At 43.2% G+C, this 20,736-nt stretch overlaps 1 protein-coding gene across 8 annotated transcripts in view; it reads right to left on the bottom strand.

Annotated features, from left to right (window-relative positions):
- DHX57 (DExH-box helicase 57) overlaps positions 1 to 20,736 on the bottom strand; it is a 33,089-nt gene that overhangs the window by 3,722 nt on the left and 8,631 nt on the right. For 5 of the 8 annotated variants that reach the window (XM_037896255.2, XM_037896257.2, XM_043544141.1 and 2 more), the window contains 17 exons: positions 19,912 to 20,093; positions 17,429 to 17,550; positions 16,945 to 17,140; positions 15,591 to 15,715; positions 14,050 to 14,183; positions 11,899 to 11,953; positions 11,162 to 11,367; positions 10,051 to 10,167; positions 9,512 to 9,608; positions 7,674 to 7,847; positions 7,124 to 7,324; positions 5,756 to 6,032; positions 3,882 to 3,977; positions 3,706 to 3,789; positions 2,938 to 3,072; positions 1,120 to 1,194; positions 322 to 456 (listed from right to left, as the gene is read on the bottom strand). In XM_037896255.2, the coding sequence (XP_037752183.1) occupies positions 322 to 456; positions 1,120 to 1,194; positions 2,938 to 3,072; positions 3,706 to 3,789; positions 3,882 to 3,977; positions 5,756 to 6,032; positions 7,124 to 7,324; positions 7,674 to 7,847; positions 9,512 to 9,608; positions 10,051 to 10,167; positions 11,162 to 11,367; positions 11,899 to 11,953; positions 14,050 to 14,183; positions 15,591 to 15,715; positions 16,945 to 17,140; positions 17,429 to 17,550; positions 19,912 to 20,093 (2,411 nt within the window). Of the gene's footprint in view, positions 1 to 321; positions 457 to 1,119; positions 3,073 to 3,705; positions 3,790 to 3,881; positions 3,978 to 5,755; positions 6,033 to 7,123; positions 7,325 to 7,673; positions 7,848 to 9,511; positions 9,609 to 10,050; positions 10,168 to 11,161; positions 11,368 to 11,898; positions 11,954 to 14,049; positions 14,184 to 15,590; positions 15,716 to 16,944; positions 17,141 to 17,428; positions 17,551 to 19,911; positions 20,094 to 20,736 lie in introns of those variants that run through there. The other 3 variants (XR_006289992.1, XR_006289993.1, XR_006289991.1) reach the window with 3 other exon arrangements.

The raw sequence follows: 20,736 nt of genomic DNA, 5'->3' as shown, positions 1-20,736 counted from the left end.
CAGGCACAATCCCCTGCCACTGCGGTAACTCCGCATGAACGTGCGTTCTTGCAATTGTGAAAATCAGGGCCATGAAATTGCTGGATCCTACAAACTTAACTTCCAAATTTGAGTCTCTGTCATCTATTGTAATGGAGGCTCTTACCTGTGATCTGTGCCGCTCTTTGAAACCCGTCACCGAGAGGATTTCAAGCACGCCGTTGCTGTGTGTTTGAGGCTGCTCAGTGCTCTAGTTCATAATCCAAGCAGCACTTAGCTGAAGTAATGTCTTTTTTTAAAACGTAGAGAATGTATGTTACTGAGTTGGAAAAAAATCCTTACTTGATAATTCACTGAGGAAGGATGAATGTGAACATAACCGTCGTTTTTTGTAACGAACTTCAACTCCTCTGCCTTTGGGTGTAATTTAACTGCTCCTGCACTGGTATACTGGTATTTCCCCTCTGGGGTTTTCACCTAAATGTGAAGATAATAAACAGTAATAAAATAACTCTCTCTTACACCTCGTGCCCCAAGTAAACAGTCTTTCCCCACATCTATTACTATGTCAACAACAACAGGAAGTATTACCCTAGACATCAAGAAAGGCTACTGTGTCGCATTTCAGCTTGCATCTAACCCAATATTTTCAGTTGCTCTTAACTCTCAAACAAATTCCTTTTAGGATACGTTTTTGCTTGGTCTCAGCCCAGAGGTGACTCTGGTAATGGGGTCTAGATACTTCCAGAGTTCTGTCAGCACTCTGCAAAACTAGTCGATACAGTTTGGGGGTTGGTTTTATAATGCTCTGGCTTTCACCCCAGAATTCATTTCCTGCTGCTCATGTTCAGACTGTGGCCTGTGGTGGTTACTGATGCATGCTCCTGGCATCTTAATATCACACTAAAAATAAAAGTCTGTTGGAATGACAGCAGTAGCCGGCTACATGAGTTTGTAAATGGGAGTTCAGTTGCCAAGGCCTAAAGCAATAGGGGAAGCATGCTACGTGGAGATACCGTACCCTTAAACGAGAGGCAGTCTGCCAGAGTAACCCTGAATCAAAGCATTCGGTACAGATCTGCCACTCAAAAGGGAGTGGGATGCAAACGAAGATGGAAAAGGAAAAAAGCACCCTCTTACCTGGACAACATTGGGATACAGAGCAGCACATAATATTGCTGATATCAACTTGATGTTCTCTGCATTAGAGTTTGCCTGTGAAATAAATACATACAATAAGTACTACAATTCCAGGTTACTACCTACAGGCCTTGTACCAGTGACCCTTCAGTGAAAACCAGGGATTTCTTGATTCACTATAGAACATGACTTCATATTAAAACTAAATTACTGACACTGTTGGTACCCTCTTTTTGAGCCAACTATGTAACTTCATATTAGGAGCAGTTACTGGATTCTGCATTCTCAGGTTATGTCTTGACTACGCTTTTTTTAACCTTTAATTAAACTAATTGCCAATTAATTTGCAATAGTTAATATGTTTGTCAAAGCTAATCTGGACACTCCCCAAACATTTATTCCATGCTACTACGTAGTTCATCCCTAGGGTAAATCACAAACCTCGCCAGGTCTGCATGATGGTGCAGTCTCGCCATTGTGCGCTTGTTGTCCCGCTCCAGAACTACCAGTTGGCATAAGAAGATTCTTCAGCCATTAAAACCTACATCAGCTGTCTCGACTGCTCCGTGTGGCCTGCGTGATCTCCTCAGCAAAGCACACTGCTGCTTTCATAGGGCTGAAATGCCCTCAACCACATCTAATACCCAATATCTATCTCCTGTTCCCAAAATGAGAGTTGCACTAATTGCAACATTTGGTCTCACTGCACAGATAATATGGCCATGAGTGTGGTATGTGAACATATCTAGAAAAGGTCATCGCTCCAGGTTGGATCCATGCCTTCACACTGTTTGGAACGTAGGCCACAGACAGCACTCTAGTGTGCACCAACCTGGAAGTGGGTTACGTTACTGACTTGGTGGGCTAAGATCACATCTGCACATGTGCCCAGGAAGAAAAGACAAGTTATCGCACAATACATTGTGAAAGAATTCACAAGACAGCTCTGATTAGAGCGTGGATATGAACCATGAGCCGCTAAGAACCATGGGATATGCCCCCAGAAAGCCCAGCACCTCACCTGACTGAGTGCAGCACCAGTGTGGATCCAGCAACTCGAGTGTGATTGCTCTCACCTCTCACTTGGGCCAGGCCAGTTTGAGTGGTCACACCGGTGTGCCAGTCGCTCGAGTGAACTGTATAGTGTGGACAAGGCCTTAACTACTCCAGTGAGTTAATTACTTCAATTGATAATTAACTAGAGGTTAAAAAAAAAGTCTGATGCTGCATACCAGACATTCAGTTTCCTTGGATCTATTTCTCTCCCTAGATTCACTCATAGCGCCTTCCACCCTACAGAGTTGGCCAGGAGAGCGCAGCCATCCTTTCTAACACGGACCTCGCAACAGTCATCTACACCTCTGTCCCGTTGTGATTACAGCTCTCATTAGGGCTATACTGGAAACCTACTGGAAAGCCGCACTAGGAGGGTGCAGAAAAGTGACTCACCTCCAAATGCACTGTCTGTGCAGATCCATGCTGTGGGAATTGCATGTCCTGCCCCAGGGCCATTGCAGAGTGGTTATTCGTTAGGCAGTGAGCATGCACCTCAGATTTGTTGCTGTAGAACCAAGAGTATAAACGCCCTCAGTGGCTAACTCCCTCAGTCTCTGACCCCAGACCTACGTTATAATACATGTCTCCAAAGTAGAAGGGAGGAGGGATGGTAGATTGACAAAGAAGAAAATGGTGATCACTAATCACATTCGATAGCAAGACAAGCCTGCCCCAGCAAGCACACCAAATCAAAGTGAACGTTTGCTACAAAGGCTGATTAGAGACTAAAGCAGCAGTTTAAAGCACTAAAGATCCAGTTACCTCTTCTCCTGTAGCATCCAAAACACCATCTCCTCGAGACCACCTCTTCTCCATGTCCCTGGCTCTTAACCCCTCCTTCACAAATCCAATATCAGACAGCAGTTCTGTGAATTGCCTTTTTAGGCTCGCCATTTCCTATAAGTCAACAGAAAGCCTTGAACATAAGAACATAAAAATGGCCATACTGGGTCAAACCAAAGGTCCATCCAGCCCAGTATCCTGTCTGCCAACAGCATGCATGTGAGGTTAATTCACACCAGACTCCCCATTTTAAACACCAATTGCAAGGACTATCCTTCAGCATATCCAGCAATCACCTATGATCACTCTGGTTGCTTGCAGTAAGACAACCAGTGGATATGTGAAAGGCATGGATCCGTATGCCCTCTCCATTTGAAGACATTATCCAATCCAACAGAGTAGGAGGAGCTTGCAGTTAAGGTTGACTGGTTTCCAACCCAGCTTTTGCTGCTGTTCAGAACTCTCTCAAGCCAATTCCTTCTGAGCTGAAATATTCCAACATTGGTCTGAGCCTCGGGTTGATTTTTAAATTAAACATGTCTGGTTACACTAGGATTACAGGCTCAGACAGCTGGCTAAAGTTACAGTCAGTAATATTTCCCAGCTCTTAGCTGAACTTGGAAGAAGATCAAAAGGATGGGGCAGCAAGAGGAGGTGAAATAAAGAGGGACATGATTGACAACATGATGGCAATTACTGACTTTTTAAAAATTAATCCTGAAAAATACTGAATCAAAACTGACTTACTTGAAGAACTCTTCCTGATAAGAAGTTCTCCCTGCAATAGCTGTAGCTTGCACGAGAACTCTCTTTGGTACTTAAGTGCCATCCCTAAATAATGGAGAAACCAAACTTTATTGATGATGCCTTAAATTTCAGAACATGTACACGCTTTTGATCTGGGTCACTGATTTTTAGCTCACCTTATAAGCCTGGAGAAGAGCCAGGTAATCACTGTTTCCTATTGCAAATTCCAGCTTTTTTTTGTTCGCTTCCTCCCTTTTATCCCATGGAGACACCTAAATAAATAGATTGACACATTTCATCTCTGCTTCTCCCGTCGTTGCTCAAGACAGGTGCTTTATCACTGGTGATGCACATTGTCTTTCTTACATGACCAGTAAGCTACTGGTCAGTTGCAGTCCTCATATCCATGACAAAAAAAGTTTACTAAGCAGTAACTGAAATTCTCTGGGTATATTGCCTATGCAGACTCCTGCTGTCGGAGTTACATGCTGTGACTCACTGGTCCCAGAACCGTCCCAAAGCAATGTATTCATTAGGGGAGGTCTGCATACTAACCACAGATTTGATATTATAAAAAGCTTCACTTCCAGAACAGTCCTAAGCAACTCTGTTTCCCCTCCCCTCAATGTAACTGTGAAGAAACAGAAGGAGGGAGGATCAGGCTGCATCTGCAGAAGCAACATACTGGGGAACAACCTTCCTTTCTCTTTCAGAGAACTGCCGCGGCAGACCTCACTGGAGGAGATTAGGAAGCATTAGAAAGGCCTTGTCTACACTAGAGAAAACCCTGAGCCTAGCACCTTCCCACTTCTGACTGGGAATGAATGTCTCGCAGCCGTAACACTTGAGGGGAACGCCCCTGCACCAGGCCCTCCATGTGTCAATTGGTGGCTCAGGAAAGAAATAATTAAAATCAGAGCCCTGCTCTGGATCTGCACAAGGCCAAAACCTATCAAAAACACATCTTTAAACCCCCTAACAATTTCATACAGTTAAAGCTAAAAGGAGAAATGTGCAATGGAGAAGGAAAGAGGAGGGAAGAGAAAGTCTGAAAGCCACCTATCTTCTATGGAAAGAGAATGGCTATAGGATGGGGCATTTCAGAACCATGATTTAACAAAACAGATCTGCAGTGGACATATGGGCCCCAAACACAGTTACACCACTCTATAATACATTCCAGACTTACAGAACTCCAACCGCAAGGGATTTGCAGAGGCAATTTCATGATTGTATTGTCCACAATAGAGACTGTTTGTACCATTAACTATAGGTGGCAAAACCATACACTGAGATGGAACACTCAGTCCTGATCTTTGATATGAGGTCGTATATAGCTTTAGACAGAGATCGAACAACTACACCCACTGGACGTACAGAACAGCACCGGATTTTACAAGCTAAGCTGACGTGTGCGCACACAGCCTGAGATCAGGAATGAACACTATATTCAGAGCTCAGAACTGTCAGCTTCATAACCACCACGAGCAAGAACACCACTGCTTCCAAACACAGGTGGGCGTAGGAGATGTAAAGCAGACACCTATAATTTCACCAGGACTATTCCTTGCACACACATTTATAGATTGTATTTCTGGACTCAGCAAGAATTAAAAATTGAAGCTTTATGTACTAGTGAATATTTATAATCACTTCAGTCTTTGATCTTGAAGAGGACTGCTGTTCTCTTGGTGTTATTTTGGCCTCTACTTACATTCACAGCATGCCCAATACCACTGTGTCATTTGAAAACAAGGATTAGTTATTTGGCTCAAAAGAATTCCATCCTCCAGTAAAGTATTATGTTCTTTTTATTAGGGATCAAACTGTTCTTGACACTTCTGTCTCTGTGCATGTACTTACGATATGACTATTTCCAGTCCAGACACAAAAACATTTTATACGAACACAAAGATGCGCTGTGCCGTAAGTGGGACTGCTAAGAAATTTAAGAGTAGTGTGTCGCAGTACACTACACTGTTCACTGATGAATATAACACAGAGCTTTCAGATCTTGGAGCACAGGCGGCGTGCAGGGCGGCATACTTACAAAAGGGGACTTGAAGGCCAGACTTGCTGCTATAGTTAGGGCAGGGTCCAGGCAACGGAAAATGGTGCCGAACAGCATTAGTTTTCCAATCCGCACATCGACAGGCAAGGAGGCCAAGTGATACCCCAAGGGGGTGAGTTTTTCATCTGGAGTTAAAGCGCCCAAGTCCTGCAGTCGCAGTTTCGATGCACGCAGAGATTCAATTCTTGGCGGCTCAATCAGGCGGGATAAGACAGATTGAAGGCCGTGTGCAGAAAACATATCCAAAATCTTAATTCTTAAGGAAAAAGACGACAACTCAGTCTGCTGACATAGGACAAAGCAGCAAACTTCTTCCAAATCACAGAGTGCCTTTCCCATGGCCTGCTTTCTAGATAGGCCATGCCAATGGGAGCACAGCCAACCAGGCCTCCAAGGTCTACACTGGCTCCCTGCTGACTTTCTGATCCACTTCAAGATGCTGATCCTTATCTTTAAAGCCCTTAACAGGCACAGGCTACACAATCCCAGACGGCCTCTTCTCCACCCTTTGCCACTGCAGCTGCAGGGGCAGTGAGCTAACCAGTGACTAAGGAATCTGCTACTACTGCAGATCAGGACAAGCTCAGATCTGATGACCGTCACAACATGGTGCAAGACCCATCTTTTTATACAGGCCCGCCACACCATAAAGCTAATGAGTTGTCATTCCTCCTGGCCAAGAGCCAATAAGGCATAATTCAACTTGGGAAGTGGTCCAAAACGATTAGGGATGAGTTTTGATCCCACAGACTTGATTCAAAGCCAATTCAAGTCAATGCCAAGACTCCCATTTACATCACTGGGCTTTGGCTTTGCAAACGTACCTTCTAATCCTAAATTACTGGCATGAGCGTCAAAAGCCTCCCTCTTTAATATTTATATTGCAGTAGTGCCTAATTGGGATCGAACGAGGCTGCGTGCAAACACGTAAGAAGACACAGTAGTCCCTCTACCCCCAAAAGAATTTGTAATTTAAAAAGACAACAAATATGGGGCTGCAAGAAAGGAATGCAACATACCAGAAAAGTGCTCAGAGGATTATCTTGTTAGCACTGCCTTTGTTTATAGGGACGGGCCAAGGAAATGGTGAGTGGAGGATGGGTTTGAGGCAGTAACATGGTGGGTGGGAAGACCAAAAGTCCTGAAGCAGAGGTAGACTGGTAGTCAGTGAGAGACGAGAGCAATCAACAGCCAATCAGCAAAACAAAAGTGAGAAGAGGGGGGCTTGCTGGTTCCTATGATATCAGGAGCCTGGTGGGGGTGTGATAACTCTGCTGCTCCCGCCTGGAGAGAGAGGCTGTCCTGGGGGCTGGCCCTTTAAGACCGATTACGTTGATAATGGTTTACCTGAGACAGAGCTGTTCCAAAGGCACTCTTTGTATTTCGGGTAACTGCTGCTTTATAAGCTGGTGATTGTAGTGATGGCTACTGAAAAGATGAAAGCAGACTCCAGAGGCTACGCGCCCTGCCCGCCCTTTCCTTTGCAACGCATTAGCTTTGGACACAAATGTGTCTTCCAGACTTTCCATTCCTTTGCTGGGGTCGTATCTACAAGAGGAAACAAGTCAAAACGGATGAGGATGGGAGTTTCACTTCAAGCAAGCGAAGAGCACCAACACCAAAGCTCAAGCTGAGAGGTACTGTGAACTTTTGGAGGGCCATAACTACCAACACTATGGATGCACGTCTGTAATGGATGCCATGCATGGAACTCCCACTGAGTCAATGGGAGCTTTGTGCACACAGTAAGCTGCAGAATGAAGCCCTTTCAGATTTTCTCCAGCTCTTTAACAGATGTGAATTCATACTCTAATGTGCTGGACAGTTTTTTTAAACAGATACCATGCAGAACACATCATCCTCCGAGATCACAGTTCCACCAGAATAATCCCAATACCTTTTCTCTTTCATTTTCCCAGAATCAATCACAAAGACCACATCGTCAATGGTGATGGATGTTTCTGCAATGTTCGTAGATATGATGATCTTGGTAACTCCTACAGGAGGCTTCAGGAACACAGACTGCTGGTCTTCACTGGACAGTGAGGAATGGAGTGGATAAACAACACAGCTAGAAAAGAAAGATGAGCGCATGCTTATCTTTGCCAATCTTTCTTCCTCCCAACATCTGCCCATTCACACAACTTTAGCCCAGAGTATTGTAGAGGTTGTACATTCCCATTCTCAGAATGGAGCCCATGTGCAGCCCACGTCCCCTGTCCCAACATTGGAATGCCCTGCCACAACTTCAGAATGGGGACTCCAAGGGCCATGGATTGTGGGATAGACATGTTCCTCGCCACGTTTCACTGTTAGCTCTTCTGGTGGATATAATCACCAGGCAGAATTCAGCGCACAGAGTTTACTTGCAAATATCCAGTAACTGGATTTGGCTGCTGACATAGAAGTGAATCTGGAGCTCGAAGGAGCAAAGAAAACTAGACCCACTCCTTAAGAGTCTAACAGCAAGCTTGGTTTTCTTGATTCTCTCCATAGTTCCATCAGCCCTTAGACTGAACAGATCCAGTCTCTTAAGTGGCGCTGTGATAGGGTTCCGTACCCCACCTTGCACTGGCCACGGGGAGCAGGCCTTTAAATTATTCTCGGGGGGAAAGGACATTCTCGGGCGGGGACTGGGTTTCAGAGCTGGAGCTGGGTTGCGGTCTCTGCTGAAGGGTCCTGAGAGCAGAGCTCTTCTGAGCAGCTAAGTGGGAGCCCACCGTCTTTCCCCAAAGCCGGTGAGGGATTCTGCCAAGATTTGTGCCTTGTAGGGTTGTGCTGTCTTTCTATCCCCATAAGCCCCTTCCTTATTTACTCACCAGAAAGCTTAAGGAGCCTGGTAGTGATAGGGTCTGCATACCTAAGGCAACACATGTGTCTATGATTCGCTATCACTGGCCAAGGGCTTAGCTAGGTGCTTTTTGAAAGATTGAAATTAAAACAGTATGTACAACCAGAGCTGCCACCAGATTTACACAAGTCATTCTGTGGGTGTCACTCTATTCCGCTGAGAAATTTGGTCACCACAACACATCAGGCTAAGGTCACTCAACCTAACCAGGAGAATTACTTCTTATTTAAATGCAATGTTTAGATTGTGATCTAAATATGCATGGGACAGCTTCCCTCCAAGTATTAGCTTATTTTTCCTAACTCTTGATTTTCTTCCTCATCATTCCCACAAAATTTAGAATGTTTTACCTTAGAAATACCCAATACTTCACAGTGCTAAAAATGCAGATGTTTTTGAAGTGCAAAACAGGTAAAAGATAAAGTTAGACTCTACGTTTTTCAGGCTTCCATTGGATCGCCTTAGCTAGTGCGTGAAGACCCACTGCAAATAGCACATAAAGACCATCTAGGTTCTTATCCAACAATTACCGTGGTATCTGACTGCCTCCCAAAATTCTAAAGTTATATTTACCTTGGTCACCAAAACTGCAACTTTCCCTTCCCCAGTTTGAGGAAACGGGACTAGAACTTACATTGCAAATATGCTAAGTGCGTGATGGTTGAGCCACTGTGCTAACTCAAAGGACCTTTCCAAATGGAACAGAAATGGAGATTATGGCATCTAAGCCTTCTCCATCACCAGCTGTCTCAAACAGTAAGTAATCTGCATTTGTAACTGGAGACAGATATCAGAGTTTGAGTAGAAGGTTTTTTTTTTTTAATTGGTTTCTTTACCCTTAATTTAACTTCAACACACTAACCGTTTTGGCACACTCGACTTACCGTTTACTGTGTCTATTATTGAAAAGGGCATTAGACTGTAGCTGTTCATAAAGCATCTTAATTTCTGCAAGACCAGGCAAAAATATCAGTACAGCACCTGTACATATAGGGGGAAAGAAAAGAGTCAATAGAAGAGTTCAGCTAAAATGCACTATTACACTTCGATATTTCTGCAGTGCACAAAGGCCCCAGTCAAAACTGGAGCTCCATTTTGCTACGCGCCATATAAACTCACAAGCAGCAATGACCCCGTCCCAAAAAATTTACAATCTAACCAGACAAGACATATAAAGACGTCAGCATACTGTCAAAGGTACATCTCTTTGTTATAGCTTTTGAGCTGGCCCAGTGTACCCATCTGCCCATCCCCATAGAAATTAGGGGCCTCCCCACTCCGATAGACTCAATGTCCTCGGATAAAATCGGAAGTTATGGAAATTATGTTTTGGATGAAAGCGTCAGCTTGGCACAATCTACACAAGCACATAACTGTTACATGTATTCCCTGTTATACAACCCACAATGGACAGTCAGGTTACCTGGTGGGTATGAGTGTTTCCCACTGACTATCCACTCCAGCAGGGACTCTATTAATTCCAGATTAACTTTGTCTAAGTCCATGGCAGCCATCGTTTTTAGCACCGATTTACTAATCCCTGAAAGAGAAATTGGTGAGTTGGTGTCTCATAAAAGAGCATACACTACACAGTTAACTGAGAAAATGGCCACACAGAGGATCAGCAGCCTTTCACCAAGCAGGATCCTGCATCCCTGTAGATATGGCTGAAGGGTACAGTAAGTGTAATACCTCTGAGTGCAGTCTGCCCCGCCCTCCCCCATTCACAGTCTCTCTCTTCATTCATTCCTCCCCTTGACTTCTCCTTATTAACTCTACCACTCCTCCCGCTCTCCTCTCCTCTCACTCACCCCCTATTGGGTCTCATATACTCCCAATGCACCACACTTCCTGTGTGCCACATCCCATGAATCAACACATTGGTGCCAGCCCAGCACTGCTCATTCACACTGGTACCAGGCAGGGAATGCCACGGGGGCAGCCCAGGACTGACACCAGAGGTCTCCTGGACCCCGCACACAAACTCTGTCCTGCCTCCTCCCAGTATTTCATTTCTTAAATACAACAGACCCCAAAAGCCCCTTACTCTTTTGGGCTACTACAATCTGCCCCACCCCCACCAGAAGATGCAACCCCAGAGCTGTACATGAAGGATTACAATGAAAAGAAGGCGGAGTGGATAACACAATGCAGCCTTATTGGGTCACTATTTTGCAAGTCAATATACACCCCAGTGGAGTCCATCTATCAAACCTAAATCTCCCTTGCTGCAGATGAAGACAATTACCTCTTATCCTGCCGTCAGTGGACATGGAGAACAGTTGATCACCGTCGTCTTTAACAACAGCCCTTCATGTATTTGAATATTTTTATAGAGTCGCCCACAAGCCTTCTTCTCTCAAGACTAAACATGCCCCGTTGTTTTTTTTTAAAACCTTTCTTCATAGGTCAGGTTTTCTGAACCATGAAGTCTCAAATTATGAAAATGCGTGTAGTATACTTTACAACACATTCAAGAGTACCAGCTGCGTGTGTAAATATGCTTTTAGGGATGAGAGAGAGAGCGAGATTACCTTTGTATCGTATCAGGAGTTGTTTAAAAGTTAATTGCTGGTCTGGGACTGAATCCTTGACAGTAGTGTCATCCTCTAGGAGGTGAGCACATCTTAGATCTTCCTCTACTTCTTCTAATGCAGTTCTCTTGCGTCTTGCTTTAAGTTTTTCTTCTGGACCTCGCTTCGTGTTGTTCATGTACGGACTACCATCCTCTAAGACATACCTGAACATGACCAGAGAGAATTCAGTCATAGGGAAAGCTGTTTGTACAGCCTACCCTTTAACTTAAGCTTTCAAGGTATTATGCCTTGCCCATTACCATGGTACCTGCATGCCTTACAAATTTGTATAAAGAATATGAGTGGCTAATCATATTGACTTCTCTTTTCTGTCACTCCTACTAGGAGCAGGTAGGAGTGCTGGGAATGTTACATCACTCTTAGCATAAGTAGTTAGCACATATTGTAAAGCTTGAATGGTCCTTTAGAATATGTCCTAACTACTTATGCTAAACAATCTGTTCCACCTTGCATGTAGCTGTGATGTTTGGGGTACCTTTCCCAGGCCTGGAGAAGAGCTCTGTGGGGCATGAAAACGCTCTCATCAAGAGAAGCTGGCCCAATAAAAGATACCGTCTCACCCACCCAGTCTCTCTAATATCCTGGGACCGACACAGCAACAACTATGTTGCATACAACAATGGAACTATTCCAAAGGGCAGTTACTTGTGAGAATGCGGTCAATGATTTCATACCTTGTGACTGCAATTACATCTTCCAGAAAAAACTGATCCACAGGGAATGTCCGACCTAAAGAAAAAAATTAGAATGTTAAAGCAAAATGCGAGCTATAATTTCAGGAGTGGAGGTCAGGGGAGGGATAGTGTTTACAATTTCTCACACTGTGTTTCACCACTTCACCCCTTGTCCCACCTTCGTGAACTTAACAGCACTATGGAGATTCTTTTAGAACTATACTGCAATTGGGAACACAACTCAGTCCAGAACAAATGGCTGACGTTTTTCAAGAACACTGCTGGCATTCACTCAGTTTACACAAAGAAGATTCCTGTAGCAAGGTAATTTGGTGCAGTATTAGAATTATAGGAAGCAATGTATTTCCATCTAGTTAGGTATTTATATCACGCTCAGTGTGCTTTCTGAGCATTGTATAAATATGCATACATCCAAATGGGGGCCTACACGTACACCTGGATACTCGATCCTCTCCCCATTTACCAGAACGGAAGGGATTGTTTTTTCCTGTTTTGTGGAAGCTATGTCAAAGAGCTGGGTCTTGCAGATAAAGTTTCTTGCCATTCTTGGCTCTTGTGGGAGTTCCAGAGCTGTAGGCCAACCGTCAAGAAGGCTGTCTCCAGGTCTCCTTGTCATAGAAAATTCCATCATTCGGAGGACTGCAGCAAGGTCAGGCTGTCTCTGAAATTTTTGAGGATCATGACCAGCACCTTTAACTTGATCGGATATTTGATGGATAGCCAATGACCTGTGTTAGTCAGCAGGTGGGTTGCTGCGTGTTGCACCAGCTGGAGTTTTAGTAGCCATGGTTTCATTCTCATATATAAATATGTTGCAATACTGAAGGTCACATCTGTGACTGAGTCCGCATCTGGCAGAATGGGACAATATCTCCTGGCCAGCCAAAGGGGATAAAAGGCATTTTGTGCTGCTATTGCTAACTGACTATCCAGTCTCAATGGGGAGCCCAAGAGGACAACTGGACGTAAATCATGGACAATTGGGCAGACACCCACTACTGAGAGTGGCAATGTGGCATGACGTAACTCTTCGAAACGTGTCCAATACTATCACCTCTGCTTTATCTGGGTTTAGCTGCAAACACCTGCTCTTCATCCAGGCCCTGTGCTTACGGGGGAATATCATCTGATAAAGGAGCAAGTCACCTTCAAAAAAGGCTCCAACTAAAAAGATGAACTGCTTGTTTACCAAATTCAGTTTAAAAAAAAAATAGCAGCAAAGCATTTTAATCGTTACTATTCTCTATATTTTAAATGAATTTAGTGAACGCTGCAACTAAATCCCCGTCTTCGTATTTGATCTACTGAGAAGGCAGGGGCTGAGGGTATGGGTGTGTATGCAGCATACTGTTCCTAAGAAAGGAAGGTAGGTACTCTTGGTGTTGCGCTAAGCAGCAATGTCTGCTGTCCATAAAGCAGCAGTGTTAATAGGACTTTGGAGGAAATGAGATCTAACCAAGAAAGAGGGACATTTTTAGAGACAAAATAAGGCTTCTTGAATGCACATAGGTAAGACAGCAGCCTAGGACCAGTGTTATATGTCCTGAATTCCTCTTGCCTGCAAGAGCTCTACTGTGGCTTCTGGAAGAGAGCCAAACGGAAATTGCCTGGTGTGGGGAAAGCCTCATGCTAGAAATGCATGGCTAAAAGATAGAAAATGAACAAAAAATAGCACTGAGTTCATGTCAATAGAAGACAACGATATTTCTCAAACATCATAAAATATATTGATGTTACATATTTGTAAGTGGGTCTTATGCCAAACTATATGTAATGGTACATTATTTGATGGACAGATTCTTGTAGGCAAACAGACTTGCAGTTTTATAAAGTAAAAATAAACAAATGGTACATTTATTCTTTAGGTTCATGCCTAGGCTGCCCTTTATAGCCTGCGGTATGATCATTGCCAGGGGCTGGGAAATCCTCAGCCTGACACGCTTACCCCTAAACCAGACATTGTTTGCAACCTCTATCCCTAAGCTAAACAGTGCTATTATTCATAAGTAACATTGTAACATACACTAACAGAGAAACACGCCCCACTCCATTGTAAAATTTCTCAACTAAGCTGAAACCAAGCAGGTAAAATAACTCGTAATGTATAATAAAAAAATAACCGTTCTTCACCTGGTATGTTAATAACTGGACAGGAGTTAAAGTACTGAGAGAAAAGCTCTGCATTCAAGGTGGCACTCATTAGTATAATACGCAGGTCTGGCCTCTGAAACATAATATCCTTCAAAACCAGCAGCAAGAAGTCACTGAAGAAAACAAGCAAAAGACATCTGAATTTCTTCAGTGTTAATTTCCAAATCTCTCCTCTCTCTAGTCTGCTCCCTTTCCTGGGGTCTCCACCAGCGTGGCAATAATACCATGTCAAGCTGCACTCACAGTAGAGCCTCTCTGGTAATGGCCTTTAGCTAGGCATTTGGTAATTTACTATAAGTGACCTTGGGTTACAATTACCTACTTTTTGGCTGTCCCTTTCCAGAGTGTCTGGATTCCTTGGTATATTTACTTAGATTTAAGCAATACAAGCTCTTGGTGCCCTAACAGCTAATTAAGCTGATGATAACATAGTAACCGCCACCCAACAGTATTAAATAACCCACACACATAAATTAACTCAGCCAGCCGGTAAATCAAAGCAGCAGACAACCCCTTTCTGCCCCTCTCCCCATAGAAGCATTCCTACCACCTTCACCAAAAAACATGTCAAGTACATAGCTTTTGCAGGAGGCCTAGGTGGTCATCAAGTGCAGCTGGTTTGTGAACTGGGGGAAAGCCAGGTGGAGGGGAGGGGTATCCAGTCCTGTGGACCCTCCCAAGGAACGCCCTTGCCAGCAGCCCCCTCTCTTTTATAATGAAGAGGCTTGAGCATCTCCAGTGACTACAGCAGTGTCAGTATGTTGTAGGGGGAGCGGTGGTTGCAGGCAGGCAGGATCCAGGACGTACAGAGCTTTCCAGGGGATGACCAATGCTTTTAAACTTACCCAGTGACCATCCACATAGCTGCAGCTGGCCAGGTAGTACTAAAAGCATCTCGCACGGAGGATCTTAAGGAGTGCCCCCCATCCCTTCTTCTATGGTTTTAGAGCTACCAACAGGCCTAGCCCCTTCTGGAGCACCAGCTGGTAAGAGGGGTGTGTTTGGGAGAGGTTGGATTAGGATAGGGGGAAGAATTAGGAAATTCTGGACTGGGAAAGCCCAGAAGTGTGGGCGAGCCCCATTTGGGGTGTTCTACTTGGGAAGGGTCTTTAGGGCTTCTAGAGGCAGCATCTGGAGAATTAGGGTAGCTGGGGGACAGCAAGCTGAAATAGGGAAGAGATAGTGACCTAAAGAACCCACCTCCATTGTCCCTCCTGTCCCATCCTAAAACTTTCCTTAAAATGTGACTGCAACTGTGATGGGTGACTGAAAGCGTGAGGGTTGACCGATGTGCCTTCTCCTCAAGGAGCTGCCACAGCACAAACAAATCCCTTAGTCTCCAAGGAGAGAAAGACCAGGAGCAGTAACCACACTCTCCCATATGGCCGTGCATGCAGAGTACTGCCAGCAGCCCATCACACTGGCTGGAAGCCCTTTGACTTTAGTAGTTTGTTACTCAGTCATCTCAGGGCTCACCTTCATGTATTTGCTTTTCAGGTATGGAATAAGGAACTATTTACCTCTCTTCTGTTCTTTCATGAACTTCATCAACAACAACATGGGTGATTCCCTGTAAAGTCATGTCTCCTTCTAGTCTTCTCAGCAGCACTCCAGTAGTGCAGTACAACAATCTGGTAGCTAGTGACTGGAACAGTAAGCAAGGACACACAACGTTCAGTGGAATTTTAAAAGTTTAACAGCTGTCCTAATACAAAGTCTAGCGAGAGCAGGTTGCCATATGGCACTCATGTCCAACCTGAACATTTCTTGCTTCAAGCAGGAGCAAGCAATTTTTCCTCTCACCTTACCCTTAATTCAACTTAAATGCAGTTATCTGGTCCTTATCACGGAGACGTTTTGCAAGAGGACAATGACATATCTACGCTATCTCATCTAAATCTTTCCTGCTTCCGTAGCTGCATGTTAAACACTTGACCATTTGTCTCCATCAGCGAAGGTGAGAGCTATTGTAAGGGAGATGGGACTGGCTCTGGAGGAAGAGGGCTGGCTATCTGTGTTTCTGGTCTCTCTTCGATTGACTAATGAAGGACTATAGAATCGTTCATGAGTGATGCATATTTTGCCCTATGGGACAGAGTGAAAAGGTGTTGCAATTATGGTCAACAGCAGGGACAGAAAAAAAGAGCAAGGCTCAAGTTAAGAAGGGATGGACAAAACAAACTAAAAATCAAACCCTTTGCAAAACAGTTGTAAACTGATCTGTTTTGTTTTTCACTCAAAACTTACTTTAGATTTTGTTCAATCAACTTTTTAGCTTCAGATCTTTGACAGTCTTTATTTTAGATTTGACTTTACTTCTGCAATTTGTATTGACGCAAAATTTGTCAAATGTGGATGACAGGAGAAATCAAATGGCAGATATAGCTTTAAAATACTAAGTCTGCTTTATCCAAGAAAAATGTTAGAAAAGGGTGAATGGATGTCCGACAGAATGTCACCAGGAGGAAGTTAGCTCAAATTCTGCCCACATCACTAAGGACTGAAGTGCTAGGCTTTGATTCCTGCTTGGTGACTAATGAAAGTGATTTCAGTCCAGTTTCCAGAGGACAAGTGTTCAGGTCACAAAACCCACTACCAGTGCTGATTTCTTTGCTGGCCACCTCTGCAGAGAGGCTACCCAATGAACATACTCTAAGACTACTGCTACCACTGTCTCATCCTAGAAGGTGTGCCTGACAACGTGGCTCGAGGCAAAATGGCAGGGTAGCCTGGGGAAGCTCACACTGCTCTGGTCATGCTGTACGAATCTTGTGGACAAAGGACTACATCTCTAGGACAGTCAGTCTGCACCTTTTACAGCTAATACACACAGTTTAAAAGAACTAGATGAAAAAACAGGCAAAGCATACAAACCTTTACACTTTCTAAGCGGATCTGGTATCCCACAGTAATCCCAACTCTTTCTTTTCTCTCCTTGGATACGCGTTCAGCTACAGAAATGGCAGAGATCCTGCGAGGCTGAGTGCATACGATATTGGCTACCCTATTGGGAGGACCCCTCAGTGAAGCATCCAAAATAAACTGAGGAATCTGAGTGGTTTTCCCACAGCTGCATGACAAAAAAAAATAATTAAATGTTTAAAAAAGTGTCTTGTCAGAATGAGTTAGGAGGTTGGATTCCAATGTGTATTTCCTTGCTTTTATTAGTTTGGGTCACACTTCATGTAAAATTCCTTAATAATTCAAAATTCATCTACAATTGCAGTAATTTAACATCAATGAATTACGCACCCGAGCACCTGATCATTGCAGAACACAGGCTGTACAATTAAACTTTAGATATGCCTTCCCATGTATCGTTTGAGACTAGAAGTGTGTGTGTAAATCGCATCCTTACCCAGTCATGCCACTCACAACAAGCACCTGATGCTTAGTCAGCAAATCAAGAATGGTTTCTCTTTCTTCCCACGCAGGGAGATTCTGTCTTTCTTGCAACATGGACTGGAAGTGCCTAGAAGACTGACAAACATAATTAAGAGAAATTGATCTCTTTGGTTACGCGCCTCAAATCCTGCCCTAGATTCACAGATTCAGATGAGAATTATGATCATCTACTCTGACCTCCTGCATAGCACAGGCCATAGAATTTTACCCAGTAATTCCTGCATTAAATCCATATTTTGTGGCTGAGCAAGAGCATACCCTTTAGCAAGTCATCCAATTTTGATTTAAAGACTTCAAGTGATAGAGCATCACCCACTTCCCTTAGTAAGTTGTTCCAAATGTTAATTACCTGTTAAAAATGTGCACCTTATTTTCAGCCTGAATTTATCTAGCAACAGTTGCTATGTAAGGCAATCTTTCCTTAAACTGCACGAAGTAAAAGGAGGGTTAAAAAAAGTTTACTCTTTCATAGTAAGTGGAAAGCTTCCTGTGGCGAGCATGGGGGCCCAAATCATCAATTCCTGCAGCATTTAAGATTTCTTTTATAAAAATATTAAGGTCAAAATTTTGCAACTTTCAAAGCTGTGAGCAGAGAGACAAAACTGCATTCGTTTATATTCAGTTTGCATTGGGAAGATTTATCTTTACAAATAAAAGCTAGAAACTTAGGCCAATATTTTCAACCTGGGGGGCCCAAAGTACCCTGTAGGCACTTTTGAAAATTGTACCCTTAAGCTATACTTAAGTTCTTAATCAAACTGGCATGTTTTTCAAATGTGCCAAACACCTCCAGCTTCCATTAACTCCAAATATATAGTGCTTCCTTCCTGTTCTCTCATATGCGCTCTGCCATAGTACATGGTCTTATCTTCTAATGCCGATGATGCATTTTCTATTTGGGAAGTTTACAGATTTGTTAACTTTGCCTAACAGGAATTGTAAGTTGTAAGGATTTCCAAAAGAGAAACTCTCACATGCAGTATATTGGCTACAGTAGCATTTCTGCAACTGCACGAGTTACAATTCTGGCCAACACCTATTGCTAAAGCAGTAAAATTTACCAGGAATACTGGTCGCCATATTACTTCGATTTCAAAGAAAATCACCCTCTTCTTTAAATAATGCAAAGTTAGAAACAAATCCATGAAAATTCAAGCGCTCTTACTGCCTGCAATGGTGTTACAAATGTCTAAAATGGTCGTTCTCAAATTGTGGTCTGAGGATCACCTGCTGCAGGCAGAACCTTCAGGTGATCCACAGAATGGAGCATTTTGAGAGGCAAGCAGTGTAGGCCTGGGATAATAGGAAGGAGAGGATCACGAGGAGAGCTCTACTGTAAGTATACGGAATTAAAGAGCTGGAGAACCACTGGCCTAACAAAAACGTGATCTACACAGCATCTGATAATAGATAAGTTATGGCTTCCTAAACAGTTCAGGTCATAAGGAGCCACTGTCATTCAGACAGCTGGGAAGAATCAATTTAAGCAGATTTTCCTTTTCTGAAAGACAAGCACAGAACTGTTGCAAAACAAAGCTTCTACACTCCAAAGTCCCATTATGAAGTCCTGTGGAGCAGTATAACTCAACAAGTCACCCCTTATTAAAATTCAAAAGGAAATTATTATACTTCAGTATTATATAATATATTATACTTCAGTATACTTCTCAAGCTATTTAAGATTCTGAGCTCTCTAAGGCATGGACCAGTTCTTCATACCATTTAAGTCTGCATAGCACAATGCAGCCCAAACCAGTTGGGGCCGCTGGACTCTATTCTACTGCAAATGTTAACTAATAACAGTGTAAAATTCCAGTGTAATTAACTGTGCACACACAGTACAGCAGGAAATGTTATTTTTGTTTATGCTCTCAAGTACAAGGACTGATTCCTTATAAACCTAGCTGTAGAACTGTGTTTGCAGTTATCCAACAAAGAAGTCTAATCTGTTTTCTAACAATATAGTAGAACCTCAGAGTTACGAACCCCAGAGTTACACACTGACCAGTCAATCACCACACACCTCATTTGGAACCGGAAGTACATAATCAGGCAGCAGTATAGAAAGAAAAAGAAAAAAAGATGCAAATACAGTACAGCACTGTGTTAAACGTGAACTATTCAAAAAATTAAGGGAAAGCAGCATTTTTCTTCTGCATAGTAAAGTTTCAAAGTCAATGTTCAATTGTAAACTTGTGAAAGAACAGCCATAATGTTTTGTTCAGATTTACAAACAACCTCCAATCCCGAAGTGTTCAGAATTCTGAGGTTCTACTGTAGATGAAAGTGTTCTAAACAATCTGTTGTCTTATCTCCTAGCAAAATAACTAATTTTGCACTTAGCTGAATAGCTTGAGAGGCAGTTTGTCATTTAAAATAAATATCACAAAGTCAGAATACAAATGGATCTCTTTTTTTTTTTTTTTTGCACTGTACCTGCTTTATTCGGAATTGCTTGCAGATTTTAACATTTTCATTATACACAGACTTTGCCTGCATGTCATACTTTCTGGAAAGCTTCTTCTTGAGGTTCACATAACTCTCATTCTCCACAATAACTGTTTCAGGCTCCTCTTCCTCCTCCTCATCATCATTCTCAGGCTCAGACTCTTCTGTGACTTGAGACAGAAAAAAGCGTCTTAACATTCAACTCTCTGCAGAGATTGAGACGCACACTGGTTTGAGGCCTGGGACTTCCTATATTCAGTCCTGGACCACTGTCCAAAAAAAAGCAGTACTACACCAAGTGACCAGTTGGCCCTAAGTTTTAAGATCCAACATTACCAGAGCTAGAAGCAAATGTTTTATAACATAAAAAAACTGATTTGAAAACCAGACTAAGATTCAATTTCCGAAACCCAGCCACATCTACATCTGAGCTGTTTAAAATAGTAATCTTGTTTTTTAGATGTTTTTAAAATGTAATGGGAAGGTCACATTGCCACTGTCCATGCGCTCAAAAAGAATGGTGTAGGAGTTTTTTCCCCAAGAAAGTTCACCGTAGAGAAGAGACCAGCTCTGGAACATTCCATCTCAACAAGTGAGTTTTGGAAAGTTATGAGTAGTTCCAGACAGGGGACTGGAATATAGTCTTTATTTGTAGGTAAGGCCCTGTGCACATCGCAATTTCACAGACTGTGCAGAAATCAACACTGCAATTTTTCCAACAGCAGGGACGCAGAAAGGTGCATCCACACAAGCTGGTCTTGTGCTCAGGGCAGCTTGCTGCATGCAGCAGCAGCAGAATGGGGGCGGGGGTGA

The sequence above is a fragment of the Chelonia mydas genome, chromosome 3 (assembly GCF_015237465.2).
Source record: "Chelonia mydas isolate rCheMyd1 chromosome 3, rCheMyd1.pri.v2, whole genome shotgun sequence".
Lineage (NCBI taxonomy): Eukaryota > Metazoa > Chordata > Testudines > Cheloniidae > Chelonia > Chelonia mydas.
This window is presented reverse-complemented; position numbering and strand designations above follow the sequence as displayed.